General features: G+C 40.5%; 1 protein-coding gene across 1 annotated transcript; it reads left to right on the top strand.

Annotated features, from left to right (window-relative positions):
• The first annotated feature begins 807 nt into the window (after window positions 1-807).
• On the top strand, window positions 808-20,488 carry LOC113134046 (unconventional myosin-VIIa-like). Its single transcript, XM_026313245.1, has 49 exons — window positions 808-819; window positions 1,063-1,164; window positions 1,268-1,420; window positions 1,702-1,770; window positions 1,897-2,012; window positions 2,145-2,272; window positions 2,373-2,515; window positions 2,716-2,829; window positions 3,154-3,307; window positions 3,789-3,865; window positions 3,993-4,112; window positions 4,442-4,584; window positions 4,732-4,942; window positions 5,055-5,190; window positions 5,271-5,437; window positions 5,654-5,794; window positions 6,604-6,762; window positions 6,968-7,060; window positions 7,340-7,434; window positions 7,648-7,720; window positions 7,854-7,955; window positions 8,177-8,293; window positions 10,087-10,299; window positions 10,406-10,669; window positions 10,764-10,919; window positions 11,026-11,091; window positions 11,171-11,295; window positions 11,546-11,672; window positions 12,705-12,824; window positions 12,984-13,157; window positions 13,241-13,468; window positions 14,624-14,791; window positions 14,963-15,080; window positions 15,385-15,511; window positions 15,609-15,760; window positions 15,943-16,124; window positions 16,479-16,588; window positions 16,835-16,989; window positions 17,289-17,442; window positions 17,550-17,705; window positions 18,323-18,428; window positions 18,573-18,686; window positions 18,816-18,903; window positions 18,981-19,087; window positions 19,200-19,385; window positions 19,500-19,616; window positions 19,710-19,793; window positions 20,050-20,169; window positions 20,298-20,488. Exons 1-49 carry the CDS (start codon window positions 808-810, stop codon window positions 20,388-20,390), a joined length of 6,435 nt encoding a protein of 2,144 aa, XP_026169030.1. The 3' UTR covers window positions 20,391-20,488.

Here is a 20,488-nt window from a genome sequence, read left to right as displayed (position 1 = left end):
TCTCAGGTCCTCCCTCAATATAAATGATTAGTTTAATCTCATGTTTGCATCTTTATTGCAGTGACAGTTCGTGAGATGCTCAGCAGCGTCTCCCTCGATTTACACAGCTAAAGGCTCCAAAGGCTGCATATAAATTAATTAATACCTGCTGTTTGACCCTGGTGAATGTACAACAAAGCCGTTTTTTTATAAAGGGTTATTTAATGTCAATGTATGAATGTCCCATTATACTAAAAATAGTATTAGAGTCAGATTTGAACAACATGCTTGACAACATTGAGTGTTTGTATAATACTGCAAGAGTTCATTTAGATTTGGAAAAACTTTAAATGGGATCAACCAGGCCAAGGAGACACTTCCCCAGGGACAAGATAGCATTCACCTGTGTGATCAGTTTCTTTTCCTTCCTATCACAGTCGGTTCAAAGTCAAAGTGCCATAAAATCAATTTTCCCGTCATAGGTGAGCTGTGTCATTGCCTTCCTCGTACTGAGACAGATTTCAGAAGACATCAAGACGAACAGCAGCTCTACAGCACGCTGGAAGATTGGGGAATTAATTAAGATCGCCGATAAAAGGATTTAAGTGGACCTCTTACTTTTTTTGTGTATGTTACATTTAGTCCTTTGTCATTCTGTTATCTATGGGCACGTTAGCCTGTGGCATTCAGCCACTGGTTAAGTGGCTCAAACTTAGGTTTGTTCCTAATTCTGTGTCTGAACATGATTTGTCTTTCACCTGCCACTGGGAATTACAACTCATTATGTGGATGGTTTTTTTTAGGGAGTAGGAAAGCTACAAATTGGTGATGCTGAGGAAGGTAAGGCTGAAAAAAGTCCCTCATTACTGACTGTGGAGTTGTGACTAGATTTTACTGATAAGACTATTGCACAATCAGAAAGCACTACTGTAGATAATTTGGTTATTCCTGGACCTTGTGTCACTTCCCTCCCGTTAGTGTTTCATTAAATACTGAAGCTATTTGCATCATAAAATCTGTATGATAGAGGGCAGTGCTAAAAAATATTTAGTGGGATTATTAATGTATGTATTATGTTTTCAGGGGGAGTGGGTGTGGGTGGACTCGCCGATTGGGGTACCCATTGGAGCCAGGGTCAAAGTGACACCATCTGGTCAGCGGTTACTGGTAGACGATGAGGGAAAGGTAAGCACCCTTTGCTGGCTAATTATAGAGCAGCATAAAGCTGTTGAAATGTGTCGATCGCATCAAAAATTGTAGTTTTATTTCTTGCATTGACCTCACCCAGGAGCAGAGTCTGTCGCCGGAGCAGGAAGCTTCTCTCAGGATCATGCACCCCACATCAGTGGAGGGGGTGGATGATATGATCAAACTAGGGGACCTGAATGAGGCTGGTCTCCTCCGAAACCTGCTGCTCCGACACAAACAAGGAATCATCTACGTAAGGCACACGCATAACACACAAACACTAACTTTTCTGAAAATGAAAAACCTGCCACTTGGTGGACTTTTGCCAGGGCAATTTTGTCTTCAGCGTTTTGTGACATGAGTATGTTGATCTTCATTGGAGATGTATTTTCGTGAAACAACTCCAACCTAAAACCTGAGGAAACAGCGAGAGAAATGACCTGCCTGGATAGATAAATAAGGCCAGGAGTAAATGTGAACATGTTTGTCACCCAGTCTCAAATGTCTCACTCCACCACTTTTCTGGTACTATAGACCTACACAGGCTCAGTGCTGGTAGCGGTGAATCCATACCAGGATTTTCCATTCTACTCCCCTGACCAGGTGAGAATGTGTATATGTGACAACTTATTCCTAGAGGTTCGGCAGTTGTGTGTCATGTTCCCTGCAACTTTACACAGGCATTTGTCAAAGAGATGCATTTTATGTGTGCCTCCTGTCGTCCCTCAGGTGAGGTTGTATCACGCCCGAAAGCTTGGAGAACTCCCACCGCACATCTTTGCCATCGCTGAATCCTGTTACTTTAACATGAAACGCCATAGCAGAAACCAGTGCTGCATCATCAGGTCAGGATGAGTAACTGGCTGAAAAAGCCATAGCAGCCAGTTGCACATACACAGCGCTGAATAGAAGAAACCATGGCTGTTACTTCTTGGTCACTTAGTCATACTGATGCTGATGTGTTCTCTTTCTCTCAGCGGGGAGTCGGGAGCAGGGAAAACAGAGAGCACTAAGCTGATCCTGCAGTACTTGGCAGCAGTCAGCGGTGAGCTCTCTGAACAGCAGATTGAACAGCAGCTCCTGGAGTCTAACCCAATACTAGAAGGTACCTTACAGCTGTCCTCTAACAAGCACATCAAGCCTCAGATGATGTGAATAAACTGTCTCTGGATTTAAAAATAATCTCCCTGTTCTGTCTCATTCAGCCTTTGGGAATGCTAAAACAATCCGCAACGACAACTCCAGTCGCTTTGGAAAATATTTGGAGATCTTCTTCAATAAGGACGGGGTGATTGAAGGTGCACGGGTGGAGCAGTACCTTCTGGAAAAGTCTCGCGTGTGTCATCAGGTGGGACACTTCTGTCCAAACAAACCTAGTTTCTCATATCTCACCAGAGTGCAGGCCTGGGCTGTAAACCTATAAAAGCATAATGAATTATCTGTTTCAGCCAGGGCTGTTTAAAAATGGTCTCTCTGGATGCCATGTCAAACAATGCTTCTTAATTTCACCGTGTTCAGTTACAGTTCATTTTTGCTTCACATCCTCAGGCGCTACAGGAGAGAAACTATCACATATTCTACTGCATGCTGGCAGGAATTACAGCAGAAGAGAAGAGAACTCTGAGTCTTGGAAATGCAAAGGAATACAAATTTCTTACAAAGGTATTGCAATAGCTCTCTACAAATGAAAGTTACACAGGAAGTTACGCAACACAGCAGTGCCCAGATACAATTTCATCTGTATAGAAAAATGTCATTTGTGTTGACATTATTGCTTCTTAGAGAAATTTTTTTTTTGCTGTAGCTGCAGTATCTTGAAGCAACTTATGTTAAAGATTATGTTGAAGAGCAAACATGAGAAGCTGCAGCAGTTCTCTGTGGGCCATATCTTCAAAATAAGACCAATACTCTTTTTTCTCACATTTACTTAAAGATGCTGCATATTGTCTGTCCACTGCATATGATCATGTTGTTTATGTGCTTTAGGGTGACTGTATCATGTGTGAAAGCAGAGACGATGCCAAAGACTACAACCGTGTTTGTTCTGGGATGAAAATCCTGACCTTCTCAGAAAACCAGTGTCAGGAAATCCTCGAGCTGCTGGCAGCCATATTACACCTGGGAAATGTCTCCTTCAACGGTGAGTGTACATACTGTAGATTAGCAGAAGCTTCTGACCACACATTTTAGTTATAAGTTATTGATCAGTTATTATAATGTATGTATTTAAAACCAAGAAACACTGAAACAGAGGTTGTACTGAAAGTGCTTTTTTTGAAGTCAAATTACTTGTGTTCATGTGTGTTAAATTATCTATGTAGGATATTTCTGAATTATTATTAGTGTTGCTACATTTTCTGTAGGTTAGGATGGAGATATTTTACATCTACAGTATATGTTCTGTTAGAAAGTTATGGTAAAATGTGTTGTATTTTATAAGCTCATCAAAGGTTATGTAGATGTGGAGTAGTAAAAGTAAAAAGTATCATCAAATAAAAATGTTTAAGTAAAAGTATTTCAAAATTGCAGGTATACAGTGTAATTACATTGTAACTATAGAACTGAACCCAACAAATGACAGTTTCGTTTTGTTGTAACATTTGGTCTTAATTTCCCATCAGCCACCACACAAAACAACTTGGAGACCAGTGATGTCTGCAAGTCAGAACATTTCAGCATGGCGGCGTCACTGCTGCAGGTGGGAGTTTTATCGTCTCTGTATGTTTTTTACATCAAGTTTTTAAAAAAAAGAGATTGAATAAACATGAACCTGTTGCACTATTAAAGTGTGTAATTGATCTTGTCCTTGTGTGTGTTTTCTGCAGGTCCAGACATCTTCCCTGGCGAACAGTTTGACTCATCGTTCTTTTATGACCAACAGAGAGAGGGTGACCAAACCTCTCAATTCCGAGCAGGCATCTGATTGTAGAGACGCCTTTGTCAAGGTAATAAAACCGAGCCAGTGATGGCAAATCGACATGTTGTGTATTTCCTTACTGGATCCTGGCTTGTGATGAAATAAACATTACCTTGTAATTGCTGTATGGTGCATTATAAAGTACAAGAAAGAGTCCCAATTCAAATGCATGAGGGAATTTTTGAGGAAGCAGCATTCAAGCAGTTATACACATTTAAAAGGCAAAGGTCCAACCATAGCTTTCAGATAACACAGGTGTTAAACAACCACAGCGCCATAAATGTACTTGGTATTCCACAGTTCTGTTTGAGTGATTTCTCATGCTTAGAGGTCTGTAATTTGTGACTGATTTCTCAGGCAATCTACAATAAGCTGTTCATATGGATCGTTGGTAAAATCAACAGTGTCATCTATAAGAAGTTGACCAACAGCTCCAAATCCAGATACCTGTCCATCGGCCTGCTTGACATCTTTGGCTTTGAGAACTTCAACACAAACAGGTGCAGACATTTCTTCATGCATCTCAACCCAAGAGCTGTTTAACACAAGAACCCAATGCAACACAGGTGTCACAAATTCACACACTGTCACATGACTGCACCAAGATGATCAGTAGATGTCACTGCATAAGAAACTTTTTTTTACAGTTTTGAGCAGCTGTGCATCAATTTTGCCAATGAGAAGCTGCAGCAGTTCTTTGTGGGCCATATCTTCAAGCTGGAGCAGGCGGAGTACCTGAAGGAGGACATTGTGTGGAATAACATCAACTACAATGACAATCAGGACATCCTGGACCTTCTGGCTGGGAAACCCTGTAACCTGCTGGCTCTGATTGATGAGGAGAGCAACTTTCCAAAGGTGGAGTTTCACTATGGCACTTCTTTGTTGTGGCCCTTTTACTTTCACATTTTCTTATTAATGAAATACTTGCATTTGTTTTAAATTAAAAGTATTGTTTGGTCGGTCACAGGGCTCAGATCTGACTCTGCTGAACAAGTTGAACCAACAACACAGTGGAAACAAGAACTACCTCAATTCTATAAGTGACCGTGACACAGAATTTGGGATTCGCCACTTTGCAGGCTTGGTTTACTATGACTCCAAAGGTATGCAAGCAAACCGCAATTAGTCCGACAAAGGTTCAATGCTGTGAGATGCTCATTACATTTCTTTGTTTCCCATTTAGGCTTCCTGGAAAAGAACAGAGATGCAGTCAGTTTTGACATAATCAAGACAGTTGACATGTCCACCAATAAGCTACTTCGTCAGATCTTTGAGGCGGAGCTTTCAACCAGCGCAGTGAAGATGACAAACAACAAGAGGATCTTCATGACACCCAGGAACTCTCTGCGGGTATGAAAGCACAGACCCATCAGCATGTCAGTTTCATACTGCTCTTCTTTCCTCAAGTCAAGAAGATTGTTTTACTTGTTTCTAATGCAGAAAAATGACCTCACTTCATTTGCAGAGAATTCGCAGAGAATACAAGATACAGTTCTACATTTGTTTCTATAGACATGCATTCAAAATAACATTGTTCAAAATGACATGTCTCTGTCACCCATGCAGGCCCAGGCTGACAGTCGCAAACAAGTGCCGACGCTGAGCGGCCAGTTCCGTCAGTCTCTGGACTCCCTCATGAAGGCTCTGAGTGTCTGCCAGCCTTTCTTCATCCGCTGCTTCAAACCCAACAGTGACAAGCAGTCTGAGGTGAATGACACAGCAGCAAACACCTGCAGCGGCAACATACATTTGCTGTGTGTAGCATTTTAAAACCTGAACAGTTACCTACAATAATCAGATGAGATGCATGTACGTATGTGTGACGGGAATTTTCCAATCTGCCCATCACCCTGTCTACCATCTGCCATTAAACTGGACTCACAACAACCTCTCCCTGTTTTGTGCTATAAAGTAACTGAGCAAATTTCCTGGAAAACAAAACCTTCTGATGCACAGTGTAAAGTACAGTCTGTGCTATGTGTTTAGAAGCTTTGCTCAGCCTTTGAATTTAGTCTTTCATTCGCTTTCACTATTATTACTGTTATCTTTGGTGTGGCCATGTCAGTCCATCAGTCCACACTGAAATATCTCGGCAGAGGTTGGTCGGATTGTCATAAAAGTTTGTTCAGAAATAACTGGTGACTAACTTTTCATTCAGTGCCATCATCAGGTTAAAGTTTTGATTCGTCCAGTTCTTTGGATCATGACCAAGTATAATGTCACCAGTATAATGACATTTATATGGCATCAGTTTTAGCTATAGTTCACATGATAAGTACCAAATGATAGTGAACATGATTAATGTTATAACTGATGAACATAAGCATGTTCACATTGTCGATATGGGCATGTTTGCATAATGCCCCCTGAAAAAATTAGAAAAACAACATCAGTGCTAAGAAAACAATGGATTTGAAAGAGTCATTGTGCTTTTGTTGTGAAGGCTGGAAACAGATATGCTACTCAGGCCCTCACAGACAGAATATTTACAACCACTTTGACTTACCCTCCTCCAGGTGTTTGACCGAGAGCTGTGTATGCGCCAGTTGAGGTACTCTGGCATGATGGACACCGTCCGCATCCGGAAACTGGGCTACCCAATTCGACACACCTTTGAGGAATTCCTGAGGCGCTACAGGGTGCTCCTGAAGACGACCATCTGTGACCCCAAAACTGTTAGTCATGATGTACTCTTAAAATTACTGACAGTTTCGATAAAGTTACTATCATATTTGTGGAACCTGAAATATCACTGCTACAGGAAATGTCACTATGATGGCCTAGTGGATGAATAACTTCTTTTTGTTCTTTGGCTGGAGGAATTTGGACTGTCATTATCCTTTCTTCAGCGTTTACATAAACTCTTTATTGTCACACCAGGAGACAGCTGCTGCCTGTTGCGACGCCATCTGCAAGACAGTGATTAAAGGACAGGACGAGTGGAGAATAGGCAGTACCAAGATTTTCCTGAAGGTACAGAAAACTCAAGACAGAAACTGTAATGAAGCAGCAGAACATCACTGCCTTGTAACAAAAAACAGGCACTGGTAAAGTACTGTAGTACTAGGATCTGGCCTCTACTTCATGTTTTCTCTTTTGTGATTTTGCATAGTTTAGTTTATTTAATTGCTTTTTAGGTGATTTGGATGAGAGGCTTGGAATGGTGTGGCATCTTAGTGCAAGGATTTCCTGGACAAATCAAGAAAAAGGGTTTTTTTTTGTTGTTGTTTTTTTTTTTTCATTCTACCACAGGATGCACATGATGCTGCCCTGGAACGAGAGAGAGAGCATGAACTGAGCAGGGTAGCTGTGGTGATCCAGAGGGTGATGCTGGGACACAAAGACAGGTAGAGTTTCTCAGAAAACTAATAAGGAAAGAACAAATAATAAAGAAATAATAAACAGAGAATTAAATGAGGTTACTTTATCTTTGTTTACATTATTTCAACCTGTAATAAAGTGTATGTGTATTACTGTCCTGTAGCTACATGTGATTCTATTTTATTGGCAAGCTTTTTTGTTTATTTATTTGTTAAAGGCTTTGGTCTCCTCTTTTCTAGAAAATCTTTTCTGAAGAAGCGGAGAGCAGTTGTGGTGCTGCAGAAGCACTGGAGGGCTTACAGAGAGAAGATTGTACAAAAGAAGGTCTAATCCTTAACCTCTTATAGAATTCAGAGTTTGTAACTTTACAGACTTATCTCAGCTCCTGTGACCTTGTTCTTTGTTTTTTTTTGTTTTTTTTTTTTCCTACTCCTGCTCCAAGTAGCTCAGGCACGGCTATGAACGACTGGCATCAAAGGTCAGAGGTCGGAAGCTCCAATCACAGTACCAAAGACAGCGAGTGGCAGCTCTCACCATACAGACACAGGCATGTACTGTAGACACTGCAGTTTAACATGTATTATATTATACATTCAAATTAATGCTATTTTTTTAGCACTTTTAAAAGAAGAAAATCAAATGTAAAATATTTTAATATGTTGAATATATTTTCAAATAGAAGCGAAACTGTTGCTCGCTGGGATTGCTGTTTATTGGCATCACAAAATCATAACCGTTACAATAATAATAAATGCTGATAAACTGTAGGTACGAGGCTACAGGGCGAGGAAGGACTGGAAGCGAAAGAGAGAGGCAGTCATGCTGCTACAGGCTTACACCAGAGGACTCCTGGACAGAAGAGCAACTCAAAAGCTGAGGAATGATGTAAGTGCTGAAAGTCTTGAAACTGAAAATGCTGTAACATAATACATTTCATGAAATAGTTGTAGTACTCCTGTACTCCTGTGTATATATATATATATATATATATATATATATGTACAGTGGGTACAGAAAGTATTCAGACCCCTTTAAATTTTTCACTCTTTGTGTCATTGCTGCCATTTGCCAAAATCAAAAAAGTTCATTTTATTTCTCATTAATCTACACTCAGCACCCCATCTTGACAGAAAAAACCAGAAAGGTAGAAATTTTTGCAAATTTATTAAAAAAGAAAATCTGAAATATCACATGGTCATAAGTATTCAGACCCTGTGCTCAGTATTGAGTAGAAGCACCCTTTTGAGCTAGTACAGCCATGAGTCTTCTTGGGAATGATGCAACAAGTTTTTCACACCTGGATTTGGGGATCCTCTGCCATTCTTCCTTGCAGATCCTCTCCAGTTCTGTCAGGTTGGATGGTGAACGTTGGTGGACAGCCATTTTCAGGTCTCTCCAGAGATGCTCAATTGGGTTTAGGTCAGGGCTCTGGCTGGGCCAGTCAAGAACGGTCACAGAGTTGTTCTGAAGCCACTCCTTTGTTATTTTAGCTGTGTGCTTAGGGTCATTGTCCTGTTGAAAGGTGAACCTTCGGCCCAGTCTGAGGTCCTGAGCACTCTGGAAGAGGTTTTCTTCCAGGATATCTCTGTACTTGGCCACATTCATCTTTCCTTCAGTTGCAACCAGTCGTCCTGTCCCTGCAGCTGAAAAACACCCCCACAACATGATGCTCCCACCCCCATGTTTCACTGTAGGGATTGTATTGGGCAGGTGATGAGCAGTGCCTGGTTTTCTCCACACATACCGCTTAGAATAAACGCCAAAAAGTTCAATCTTGGTCTCATCAGACCAGAGAATCTTATTTCTCATAGTCTGGGAGTCCTTCATGTGGTTTTTGGCAAACTCTATGCAGGCTTTCATGTGTCTTGCACTGAGGAGAGGCTTCCGTCGGGCCACTCTGCCATAAAGCCCTGACTGGTGGAGGGCTGCAGTGATAGTTGACTTTGTGGAACTTTCTCCCATCTCCCTACTGCATCTCTGGAGCTCAGCCACAGTGATCTTTGGGTTCTTCTTTACCTCTCTCACCAAGGCTCTTCTCCCACGATTGCTCAGTTTGGCTGGACGGCCAGGTCTAGGAAGAGTTCTGGTCATCCCAAACTTTTTCCATTTGAGGATTATGGAGGACACTGTGCTCTTAGGAACCTTGAGTGCTGCAGAAATTCTTTTGTAACCTTGGCCAGATCTGTGCCTGGCCACAATTCTGTCTCTGAGCTCCTTGGGCAGTTCCTTCGACCTCATGATTCTCATTTGCTCTGACATGCACTGTGAGCTGTAAGGTCTTATATAGACTGGTGTGTGCCTTTCCTAATCAAGTCCAATCAGTTTAATTAAACACAGCTGGACTCCAATGAAGGAGCAGAACCATCTCAAGGAGGATCAGAAGAAATGGACAGCATGTGAGTTAAATATGAGTGTCACTGCAAAGGGTCTGAATACTTATGACCATGTGATATTTCAGTTTTTCTTTTTTAATAAATTTGCAAAAATTTCTACATTTCGATTTTTTTCTGTCAAGATGGGGTGCTGAGTGTACATTAATGAGAAATAAAATGAACTTTTTTGATTTTGGCAAATGGCTGCAATGACACAAAGAGTGAAAAATTTAAAGGGGTCTGAATACTTTCTGTACCCACTGTATATTTTTGGCCCTATCCTCTCTTTCCCCAACTCCATCACAGGTTTTCATTTCACGCCTAGAGGAACAGAACACTGAGCAAATAGTCTTGGCGGTTCAGCAGCGACTTGAAGACGTTATCGCCCAATCACAGCAACCTGACAAGGAGCCTGAGCCAGTCATCGAACAGGATTCAGGGGAGAACTTGTACGATCTCCAGCAATCACCTGCTGTAAAAGTGGTGGAAACAGAAACGCCAGAGTCAGATGGTTATGAGGTTAGACAATAATCTTCTTATGTTTTCTAAATTGTCATATATAAATGTCTTATGTTTTCCAACTTATTCATTTGACCTGTGATATAAATTCTTCTGTGCTGTCAAGAAGAAATGGAGCAACCCAGAGCTGTTGGAGGAAAACTCATTTGATACTTCAGAGCCAGACTCAGAAATCATGGCTCCAGCCTCAACGTCATCAACCTCTACCCCGTCACTGGAGGAGGATGACGACCAGTTTGATGATCCCAGTGATGAGTTTTCATTTTACAAGTTCAGCACCCTTCACTTCCAGGACAACGCTACCCACAGACACATCACCCAGAGACTCAGACAGCCTCTTCTGCATCATGAGGATGAGGGTGATGCACTGGTGAGAAGATAGATGAAAAAGAGAAGTAGCTTTTGTGACTGTCAACTCCAAAAAATTTGCTTCTCACACTGAGTTTCTGCTTTCACTCCTCCAGGCATGTCTAACAATTTCGTGGATTATTCTACGGTTCATGGAGGACATACCAGAACCAAAAGCTTTGGATACAATATCTGAAGCGCCCAGCACTGTTTCGCATCCTCTACCTCTTAGGCAGAGCAGGAGACTGAGCTACCTGGTTGGACTGGACGAGGTAAACTACTCCAGATAGCTTAATTTTTGCTGCAGTATGCCAAAAAATAAATGTTGAAACACCAGTCATAAGTTTTACTTTGAACTATCTTGTCTTTTCTGATCAGAAAATACTGAGGAGAAACAAGAAAAAGCTTGCCGGAAACAGAAAAGCTTCTGTTATTCCAGAGGAGGTCAGCGCTAACGTCCCACGACATTTATCATTATTATAATGTGTATTTCATGAAATTCATGTTGTTTCATCCTAACCAGCCAGAGAACGTATCAGAAGATGGAGACATCTTGATTGGAGAGGGTCCAACACTGGATCGGCCACTTTCATCCCTGGAAAAACTGCACATAATCGTTGGATATGCTCTATCGCGGAAAGATATACGGTAAAATGGGACTGATCTTCACAAAATAAACAGAAATCCGAAGATGTGCACATCCCTAAAAATGCAGCCCTAAAATAAAGATTATTTGTATTTTCGAATCAGTCGGCCATGTGTAATGTGCCGTGTTTACTCCTGGAGTTTCTATTACATATTATCTCACATGCTGCTCAGGTTTTTTCATGTTGTCTTGCTTAACATTTATTGTCACTGTCTTTTTTACTCTTTGGTTTGTGTTTCACTACCTGTGCAGGGATGAAATTTACTGTCAGATCTGTAAGCAGCTGGTGAACAACAAGAACAGAAACAGCCGCATGCTCGGCTGGACCCTTCTATCCATCTGCCTCGGGATCTTCCCTCCGACAGACCTCTTCATGAAGGTCAGTCTGCAGGAAGTCATCCAGTAAAACAAATCGCCACCTTCTGAGGGTAACCTGCTCCTAATAGCAAAAACGTCTCAGAGTGGCTCCTGCTTTTATCAAAAACTAATCACCACAGAACAATAAACACTGTTACTTCAGCTAGCATTTCATATCAAACAGGTGTAATCAAAGTGATAAAATTAGATACAGTCAAGACGACTGTAAACATCAGATAAGATTCAGAATTAAAAAGGAATTAAAAAGTTTCTGTAAATTAAAATCATGAAAGCATTTAAAAAACAGTCCAGGGTTAAGTTTTTAATTGCTGCAGTGTCTTTATTGTATTTTTCATTTGCTAAGTACATTCAATTCTTTCTATACAGAATATTAAACTTTAAGACATATGCCATAATAATATTACTGTGCAACCCATGTCTTTTGTTTAAAACAAATCAGATTTTTGTCCTTAAATGAATCAGAACACTAGTACTAGTGCATTTTTACTTTAATACATTAGGAAAAGTACAATGTTTTGACTCTGTGAAGTACAGGGAAATCCAAAGGTTTATGTTTCTCAGAATGCTACAGAATGCTAAACATTACAGCGGAAAACATAAACATAATATAATAAACAGTATCTAAAAAATAGAAATGATGTCGAATACCTAAAATACCTAAATTACAACACAAAAAAACACAGTGAAGAGGGGTTTTGCATTTTAGTATGGTCCACAACAGAGTAGTATAAGCTGTGTTGTACTAAATGTACAGCACTGTCATTACTTTGGGTGAGTACTGTAGGTCTAGCAAAAGTTTTCCTGTTTTAAGATTAAGCTGCATTGTCCATGCCAAACTGGACTCACGGTTCAAGGAAGTACTGATTATAATATCTAATGTGTTTCACTTTGCTTTCTTTGATTTGTTTCTATCTAAGCATTTGAACTCTTTCACAGAAGCTCACAATCACTTTATTTCATTTGTTAATTTCCATTCCTATTTGCTGATTGTGTTCATGTTCATCATGCGTTCTTGTTCTACTCTCCTTCACAGTACCTGGAGAGTTTTATCTGCAGAGGACCAGATGGTTACAGAGCATATTGCACTGAGCGGCTGCGTCGGATAATAGCTAACGGAGAGAGAAAAGAGTTGCCCTGTTGGATTGAGTTACAGGTCAAAACACTGAATCCCATTTAATATTTCTATCACGTGATGACTTTTCCTGACCAGTTTTATTTGTGAAAATAAACAATTGTCTCATTATGATTATTACTATGAATGTTCCAAATTGTTATTCCATTCTAGTCTCATCTTCCTTATCCTTAATGACAGGCTGCCAAGTCCAAGGAGCCCATAGATGCATCTGTGAGTCTGATGGACGGCCGTATTATCGAGGTAGATTTGGAATCAGCCTCCACCTCTGCTGAAGTCTGTCAAACTGTGGCTGACAGGATTGATCTCAAAGACACCTATGGATTCTCCCTGTACATCAGACTCTATGATAAGGTCAGCTTTACTCACACACTCAAGTTTAACTGTGTGTGTAGACAACCACGCTTAATGAAACTCTAGTTGTCTTTCATCTCCAGATGTGGTCCCTGGGCAGCTGTGGGAAGCATGTGTTGGATGCAGTGTCTCAGTGCGAGCAAGAGATGAGGAGGCAGGGCAAGAAGGAGAAGGACACCCCCTGGAGCCTCTCCATCCGCAAGGAAGTGTTCACACCCTGGCATGACTGCTCAGTGGACCCGATCAGCACTGATCTAATCTACAGGCAAGTCATCAAAGGAATCAAGTCAGGAGAATACACCAGCGATAAGGTACGACTCAGCAGTGACACATCTTAGTTTACTTATGAGTAGATCACATGCTTATCAAACTGGTAGTTCATCCATCCATCCGTCATCTACTACATATCCTGGTACACTCAGGGTCCCAGCGAGCTGGAGCCAATCCCAGCTGACAATGGGTGAGAGGTGGGGTACACCCTGGACAGATCACAGGCTGACACATAGAGACAGACAAACACTCACAACTACAGGGAATCAGAGTCACCACTTCACCTAACACCAGTCTGCATGTATTTGGACTGTGGGAGGAAGCTAAAGTACCCATTTTTAAACTTAAACATGCTATAGCCAATATTTTTTATTTTTTTAACATTATGTGTCATTTGACAGTGCTCACATGTAATGATGAAACCAGAGAGAATTTTCACCAACTCTACCTCAGCTCTTTTGTCTTATTGTCTTGGTTCACTCTCACTGCTCTAATCGGCATCTTTTTCAGCAGGTCGCTTCTTTTAGGAACAAAGCTCTGATGAATCTTCTTATCTGCTCAGCATGAAAATAGCTGTTTTAATAACATGGTTTTCATATGAATGCTGTGACTACAGCTAGTTTCGACTTCCCTCTAGTGGCAGAAAAATCACCTGCTGCAGGTTTTTTTTTTTTTTTTAAGTATTGTTTTTTTGGGCAGTTTTGCCTTTATTTTGACAGGACAGTGTAGAGAGACAGGAAGCTAGGGTAGAGAGGAGGGGAGGACATGCAGGTATACAGGACGGCTGGCTCGGGAGTCGAGCCGGCACCACCTGCGTATATGGACGGGCACGCTACTGCTACGCCACCAGCGGCCCCCCCACCTGCTGCAGGTTTAAAGAAAAAAGCAAGCCCAGAAAATGATGTCCTTTTATTTTAGTCAAAAGAGAATGAAGAAAATCAAGTCTATTTCTGGAATTTGTATAACCATTCATATTTTTTTACATAGATACTGTTCCCAACTATTATTAGACCTATAATAAATACCAGCTGTACTGTCAGTTTTAAAGTGATCAGAGTTAGGATTCACTTGTCATAAATGTTCTTGCTTTGGTCAACACCTTCCTATGCATATAAATGTGCAATTCAAAATAAGCAACAAAAACAGTGAACCAATTTGTGTACACTCCATCTTGTAAGCATATTTGTTTCTCTCAGGAGGATGACTATGTGCAGCTGGCTGCAAAGCATTATTACATCCAGTTTGGCGCTGCACACAGCAAAGACAACATCCAGAAGGTGGTTGAAGAGTGTATTGCCACCCAACGTATCGAGAGCAAATCTATGACAAAGTGGATCGAACTCATCAGTTCAGCACACTTACAGGTGTAGTGCCACTCGATCAAAGACAGAGAGTAACTACTGTTTGTATTTTATGAGCAGGTTTGAAGCCTGAAACATCTCAAATAAGATCTTATCTTCCAAATGCCTGATATGTTATTGTGTGTACACATTATGTAGACGTTGGATAGTTCTTACATGTCTCATATCATACAGGGTCCTTATATCAGTGGGAAGCAGAGCACAGAAAGAGTAAAAGGAGAATTAGTCAGCAACGCCCAACAGAAATGGCCACTCCACTTCTCCAAATTTTATGAAGTTACCTTGATGTCAGGTCAGTCAATGTTCAGCTTTTACATGCAAAATTTTAACAATACAATATAAGCTTTCATAAATATCTAGGGGGTTATAATGTAATTCCATGTTTACCTTTTTAGAAATATTGTAAATAAAAAGCTAAGTAACTTATTCATACTGCAGCTGCACTTATATATAATGTCATGTAGTTTTTCTATATGCCTGTAAAGTACTTTTGTCCCTTTGAACTTGGATTTCCAGTCACAATTTGGGAAATGGCAGACTCCTTATAACCCTTCTCATGAAGAACAATGCAAATCCAATGTCATATTTGTCCACAGGGCCGTCTTTGCCTAAAAGTAGGTTTGTCGTTGCCGTTAACTGGAGTGGGATCTTCTTCATTGATGAAAGAGACAAAAGACTCCTAGAGCTTTCTTACCTAGAGGTAAAGGATGTTCAAAGAACAAGGTATGGATAACCTTTGAATTCATCTAGTTTTCTACTTTGCAAGACACTTTAACAGTAATAGAATGAGAAATGAAACTAATATTTCAAACTTGTCTAGTGACAATCATGTGAGTTTGGCCACAGTCCATGGAGTGTTTGTCCTGAAGTGTGGGGAAGCTGCAGACATAGCTGCACTTATAGAGACAAACCTAGAAGGCCTGAGGCAGCGCTCAGTGTATGCACTGGCTCAACAGGATGCCAGCAAACCAGGTACAAGTTCACAGCATGCACAGTATCAGATTGTATCGGTATCACATACACCTTTGCATGAGATAGAATACACTTATAACAATGTATGAAGTAGTGGCATGTACGTCTACCCACACACAGAAAAAAAAACAACTCATACCAAACATACAACAAAACTTTTATGCATCTCTCTTCTTCTCCAGATGACCCCATGTTCCTGGTTTGTAAACGAGGTGACCTGCTGCTGACAGAGAAATATAAAGACTTCTCTCCTGAGGAGAAATTGATTAAAGCAACTAACCAACGGACTGGCAACACTGGTGCAGTCTCTAAGGAAACAGTGCAGTTTCTGCCAACTCTCAATAAGCCCACTGATGAAGTGCTGGTAAAGTTACTTTCACATCTCATACTAGTTATTTTTTTATTTGCTCAAGAATATAGCATGTCCCAAAGGTAGTGGGAAATGGGAAAAACACAGTATATAAATAAATAACTGATGTAACACAGTCTATATATTTTAGATATTATTTTTAGATTGTAAAAGTCGGTTAGGTTGTCTGGTCTACGTGTGCACCATAAATAAATATGGACTGTAAGTGTAACATCATGTGCACCTCATTGATTGTATTCAGGACTAGAGAATTATGAGGGCAGGTGTGTGCAGCAGAGATCTGTGAGTGTGATGGTTCATATGAGTCCCCCTTGTGGAGTAACTAATGAACTGCCTGTCACCCTGTAGGATCTGCTCAACTCACAACAGAGGAAAATTTCAGCCACACAAAGCTCCTCACAGAGGGATGAAACAGTGGCTCCTGTCTCTTTAAAAGAGTTTGCACTTGAGAACTTCAGGTAATTGTATTATAGTTTGGTTCTTTGGTTGCACCAAGGTTTGACTTTGATTTGATTTGTAGTGGAATGTTTGCTGAATGTTACTGTACAGTGGTGATAGTGAGTGTGTTTAAAAGCAGCTGCTCTAATTCACTACAGTTTATATTCAGGTGCATTTATAATTACATGGATCTCAAACTGTTTTTAAAAATACCAAAAAGTAATCAAGAAGCAAGTGTCACTGACGTGGTTTCCATCCTGTCACAGGGCTGCAGGTAAAGAAGTAGGTCATCAGGGTGCGTCCAAAGGAGCAGCCAGGGATAAGCTGTGGGCTTGTTCCAAAGAACCTCTCAAACAGCCGCTGATGAAGAGTCTGGTCCGCAACTCTGAGCTCAGTTATCTGGCCTGCAGTGCCTTTACTGATATCCTTGAGATTACTGCTATTCAAAATGAAAACAATTTTACAGTTTGTTTCACACATCGTCTGTATATTTGAGGACATTAAGATACTTTGTTATGGAAAATCACAGTTACATGCACAGGGTATTAGCCAAAGTATTAATGTATTCATTTCACAAATTAGAGCATGTGTCAATATTGTTTTCAGTCACCTAAAAACACACAGCAAACTGTATGTTAAGAAAAGAGAGGACCCTGTGTGATACAGACCCTAAGTCCAGATTTAAGACCATTTGTGTGAGTCCTTGACCCAAACCGCTACCTATCCTCAAGTACATGGGCGACTACCCCATTAAACAAGTTCGCAGTGCTTTAGAGCTGACGGACCAGATATTTGGTCCAGCCACCCAGCATGAAGCTCTGCAGGATGAGATCTACTGCCAGATTATGCGACAGATGACCAGCAACAACAACAGGTGCTGTCTCAGTGTGTATTTCTGTATTTTGAAGAAAAATCACTCACATAAACGATATCCAACATATGCCTTGTTTCCCCCTATATGTTGTCTTCCTTTACTCTCAGGTTGAGTTTGGAGCGTGGGTGGCAGCTGATGTGGCTGTGTTCAGGCTTGTTCCGGCCCAGTCAGAACTTGATGAGACACACTCAGCGCTTCCTGGAGTCACGGCCCAGAGACCTACTGGCTGCTGGCTGCCTACAGAGGCTGCAGGCGATGTGCAGGTCAGGATAGAGGAAGAACATAGATCACATTATAGCAACATCCTGTAAAAGAGACACATGATGATATGCCATTTATATCTGCATCTATATCTGTATATATATATATATATATATATATATATATATATATATATATATATATATATATATATATATATATATATATATATATATATATATATATATATATATATATACACACACACACATAGGTTATAATGATTAATCTGTCTGACTAAATTATAATACAATGAGTAGTTTTACTGCATCATTTACTGTGTCATCTTAACATACTGTAGTTTGCATAAGTGTTCCATAGCCAGGAGCAATACTCTCAATGTTAAAATATATTCAAAATGTTTTTACACTAATTAAATTCAACGTTGTCATACCTGGTGATATATAAAAATGGGATTTCATAATTGGTCTTTTATAAATACCACTTGTAATACCATTTATAGCATTGACCTATTTTTTGAAACACCTGTCTGAATGAATCTGTCTTGAAATTGTAAATTGTTAATTTGAAGCTGGGCAACTTCAGAAACATTCTTTCAATGTGCCGTATGTTTTTAAGGTTTCTATGTAAAATGTATCTAAGTTCTCTGTTCCCTCAGTAAGGAGCCCAGGAAGCTTCCTCCCCATCTGGTAGAAGTGGACGCCATCCAACAGAACAGCACCCAGATCTTTCATAAAGTCCACTTCCCGAACGACACAACCGAAGTAAGACACAACACTCAAATGTGAATACTGAGAGTAGAGATGAGATCTGCAGACATCAGCGTCTTGATTATACCTTTATATTAACTGGCCTTACTTCTAATGATACAGTACATTTGTATATTTTATTGATTTTCTGTCGTGTAGATAGTCGAGGTGACATCCACAACCACGATCAGAGACCTGTGCTGCAGTGTTGCCTCTGAGCTCAAACTGAGCTCTGCTGATGGGTATGGCCTGTACCTGAAAACACCAAACAAGGTGAGGTTAGGGTGTGTAACACTGCTGTACATGTATATGTATATATATATGTGTATATATATATTTAAAATCTTCTGACTGGGATACATTTCCCATTCATTATACTGATGTTCTATTTTTAATGCCTAGATCATGAGCTTGGATGAGCAGAAATATTTCTTTGACAGTTTAAGGCAAACTTCAGACTTTCCTAAGAAAGCAAGAAGAGTCAAAGAAGGTAATGCATCACACTGACACCTTCAGTTTTTATAGGTCGGTACATCTCCATATTCACATTTAGTAATTGCCTCCCAGGCAACCAGGCCAGTATGCCCTACCTGGTGATCTTTAAGAGAAAACTCTGGTTCAATGTGATCCCAGGGAAGGACTGGGTCGCAGACCTCATCTTCCATTTCCCACAGGTAAAGTATCCAACTCACAACCAGGCAGATTCTTCTTTGCGCTGATGGTTTTTACTCATTTTTAACATGCTGACTCATCATGATGCACATACTCTTTTTTGCTTCCATGCAGGAGCTGCCTAAGTACCTGCGTGGATACCACAGTTGCACCAAAGACGACTTAATCACCCTGGGTGGGCTGCTGTTCAGAGCCAAAGTCGATTCAGACAGGTCGCAGTTTGTCATGATCCCCAAAATGCTGAATGACCTGGTTCCTGCTGACCAGATAAAAATCATGTCCTCAGAAGAATGGAAGAAGGTAAAGGAAGGAATGTAAAGAAAAACTGTAACCGATGACAAGATGAAAGGGAGCTTGAATGCGGATGGTGGCTTAGGAGAAAATTAGCTTTTTACATGACTGCGTCTTTTGCAGCACATCATCTCGTCCTACAACAAACAGAGTGGCCTCACGTTGCAGGAGGCCAAAGTGGCCTTCCTGAGAGCCATTTCGAGTTGGCCAACCTTTGGCTGTGCCTTCTTTGAAGTGAAAGTGAGTAATCAGAAATGAAGTGAAAGCAAAGTTAGCTTAGCTCACATCAATTTCAGAACAGTATTCTCATATTATCTATGACTTCATTTGTAGCAAACATGTGAATCTAGCTATCCAAGTAAAGTTTTGATTGCCATCAGCAAGCAAGGCGTCAGCTTAATTGACCCAGTGACAAAGGTATGCACAATACTTATTCTTATGTATAATAATATGTATTCTATACATCTATAACTTGTGAAAGTCTATGCTGTATGTGTACAATCTTGTCAGTGTTTATTAGTGAAGTATTCTGCTTCTCTTCATTATACAAGTCTAGTCACAATTCATCGCCATTTATTGTATTTTTATATCCTATAACCTGACTGGGGTTTGACTTTACTGGTAAGAAACCATCACATTTTAAAGTAGCTTTATCACACTGTAAACCTTTTAGGGGGTGCTTGTCATGCACCCATTCAGCCGCATCACAGAATACCACAGCAGACGCAGCTTCTTTCAGATGACCATCGGCACCCTGGTCAGGGGAAACAACTTTGTCTGTGAAACCTCACAGGTACGTGGCTGAGTATTTCTTCCTGTGCATTGTTTCCATTTCTTCTTTCTATATGTGTTAACGGAACAGTTGGCAGTAGTGATTTTGAAATGTTTTCTGACAATGACATCCATTTCCTTGTTTCTCAGGCTTACACAATGGAGGATCTTCTGAGGTCGTACGTCACCATGTATGAGAGGCAGAGACAGGCCTTTCGACCAAGGAACCACATGTTTTCCTGAAGTTTCAAGGACAACAGAAACATAGGCTCATATTTTCATTTATGTGGTTTATGTGCACTGTTAAGTAATTTCTTTGCAATCATTTGTATGCTTTATAA

This window comes from Mastacembelus armatus, chromosome 17 (assembly GCF_900324485.2).
Source record: "Mastacembelus armatus chromosome 17, fMasArm1.2, whole genome shotgun sequence".
NCBI lineage: Eukaryota > Metazoa > Chordata > Actinopteri > Synbranchiformes > Mastacembelidae > Mastacembelus > Mastacembelus armatus.
This window is presented reverse-complemented; position numbering and strand designations above follow the sequence as displayed.

Coding starts and splice junctions, on each gene's coding strand:
- LOC113134046 (XM_026313245.1), top strand. Junction 19,386..19,499: donor CCTCAGAAGAATGGAAGAAG/GTAAAGGAAGGA, acceptor CGTCTTTTGCAG/CACATCATCTCGTCCTACAA. Junction 19,617..19,709: donor GTGCCTTCTTTGAAGTGAAA/GTGAGTAATCAG, acceptor CTTCATTTGTAG/CAAACATGTGAATCTAGCTA.